The 2,449-nt window shown below is 42.1% G+C and overlaps 1 protein-coding gene across 1 annotated transcript in view; it reads left to right on the top strand.

Moving 5' to 3' along the window:
• The window catches only part of Zfp36l2 (ZFP36 ring finger protein-like 2), a 4,216-nt gene extending 2,012 nt beyond the window's left edge, over window positions 1-2,204 (top strand). Inside the window, exon 3 of the mRNA XM_013017905.1 lies at window positions 1-2,204. Within this exon, the coding sequence (XP_012873359.1) occupies window positions 1-219 (219 nt within the window). The 3' untranslated portion in view covers window positions 220-2,204.
• The last annotated feature ends 245 nt before the right edge of the window (window positions 2,205-2,449 follow it).

The raw sequence follows: 2,449 nt of genomic DNA, 5'->3' as shown, positions 1-2,449 counted from the left end.
GCGCCGCCCTCGCCGCCCTTCAGCTTCCAGCTGCCGCGCCGCCTGTCCGAGTCGCCCGTGTTCGACGCCCCGCCCAGCCCCCCGGACTCGCTGTCGGACCGCGACAGCTACCTGAGCGGCTCCCTGAGCTCGGGCAGCCTCAGCGGCTCCGAGTCCCCCAGCCTCGATCCCGGCCGCCGCCTGCCCATCTTCAGCCGCCTGTCCATCTCCGACGACTGAGGCAAGGAGGCGCCAGAAAGGAGGAGGAGGAGGAAGGGAGAGGCCGCGGGGGGGGGGCGGTGGTTGGAGGGAGCCCTTCGCATCCCACCCCTGCGGGGGGGGGCACAGAGGTCGGGATGGCCAGCACATGGCAGACTTGCAGAGCCCTCCCCCCCCCCCCGCCGAGCGTGTGGACTCGAACTTTGCTCTGGGAGGGGGATGTTTTCCCTCCCCCTTCGGTTTTCTCATTTTGTCTATTATTATTTTTATTATTATTATATTATTATTACGAAGTTTCTTGTTGAGCAAAAAAAAAAAAGCCAACGAACTTTTTGTATTCATGAACAAAATACTCACAACAGAGCAGTTGTGTTGCGAATAGAACAAAAACAACCAAACACTTAAAACTTTTTTTTAGGTCTCTGAGTTTGAGACTCTAGGAAAAGTCAGCCCAGCACCAGCAGCTACCAACCACCATTCCATCTCTTCACTTGAAAAGCGTTTAGTGACAGTCCAGATGTGGGAACTTGTGAAAGAAGTTCCTAATTGTTTGTCTCAGACCAGTGTAAACAAACCAGCCGGCCACCACCTTGCTAAACTGTAAGCTTTTAGAATCCAATACTCTGCCAAGAATATGCCTTGATAGTAGTAGTTCTCAAACCCTTTGTTGTGTGTGGGGTTTTTTTTTCTTTTTTTAACTTTAACAAAGTTATATATGTATTGGGGGGGATCCTTGCATTCCAAAGTTTGATACTGGTTACTGGTTTTATTGTCACCACTTGGGGTGTTTAGTTTAGAACCATTTGTCTGCTCTCTCTGGAAGCCTTGGGCAGAGCTTAGTTTGTAATTGTTGGGGAATAACTGCTGAATTTTTAGCTGTTTTGAGTTGATTCGCACCACTGCACCACAACTCAATATGAAAAAAAAAACCTATTTAACTTATTTATTATCTTGTGAAAAGTATACATTGAAAATTTTGTTCATACTGTATTTATCAAGTATGATGGAAAGCAATAGATATATATTCTTTTATTATGTTAAATTATGATTGCCATTATTAATCGGCAAAATGTGGAGTGTATGTTCTTTTCACAGTAATATATGCCTTTTGTAACTTCACTTGGTTATTTTATTGTAAATGAGTAAAAAAATCTTAATTTAAGAGATTGTATGTAATATTTATTTCATTAATTTCTTTCCTTGTTTACGTAAATTTCGAAAGATTGCGTGATTTCTTAACAGAAATCTACCTTGATGCTGTGGAAGTAGTTCGAGGAATATTTTTTATGAGTTTTCTTAGAATGTATAATGGTTGTAGCCCATCCAGCTTAGAAAAAAAAAATGACCACATACTTTGCAATCAGGCTCACATGTGGCATGCTTTTCTAACTGCAAACTAGCAAAAAAAAAAAGTGTTTCCTGAGACCACCAGTTTGAACTGTGACATACTCTTGAGTATAAAGACATGTAGCAATAATGAGGAGGGGAATATCCCAGTGCCTTCAGACGGCCCAAACTTGCCTTAAATCCTCCTCAACCAAATAAGTATTGTGTGTATTAGTGCTTGAGAGAATCTGAATGTAGGATGGGTTCAACTGCACAAAAGGAAAAGATTTTTTTACCACTTTTTTATATAGCTATAGAGAGGGCACCTCATAGTGCTGAGATGATGTATGCAGAACATGAAGATGCCTTGTTTCATGACAGAAGATTCCAAAACTTGGACAATTTCTTTTTTTTTTCAGTTGTAGAAAGGCAAGAATGTCTGAAGCTTTCCTGGACAGCAGATGAATGAGCAGTAGCTTAGATTTGTAGGTACAGTTGGAGCACTATTGTGTATGTATTCTCTGGACTACTTTGACAGAAGTAGGTTTTTGAATGTAACAAGATAAGTCAACTTGAGTTGTAATATATTTTGGGGAATCAGTTCACTACAAATTGTGACTGTAAACATTGTACTGTAAATGTTTTGTAGTTTTCCCCCAATAAAATTTTTGGGAAAAAAAGGTACTAATGCACATTTGTTTTTTTGTAACACAAGAGAGTCTCTTCCTGTGGCCTCTGGCACTACCCAGGTTTTCACAGGGTGGGGAGGGAGGGTAGGAGTGTTGGCAGAGCTCTGCAGAGCCTGTATCCACTTGTACCTGTATTTATTTTATAGCAAGTTCTTTTTAGCTGAAAGAAATGATTCGGACTGTCAAGGGCATTAGTTGTTCCCTTTGGTAATGAGATGCATCCCAGAGTTGGCTGA

Source organism: Dipodomys ordii, unplaced genomic scaffold, assembly GCF_000151885.1.
Source record: "Dipodomys ordii isolate 6190 unplaced genomic scaffold, Dord_2.0 Scaffold37, whole genome shotgun sequence".
NCBI lineage: Eukaryota > Metazoa > Chordata > Mammalia > Rodentia > Heteromyidae > Dipodomys > Dipodomys ordii.
This window is presented reverse-complemented; position numbering and strand designations above follow the sequence as displayed.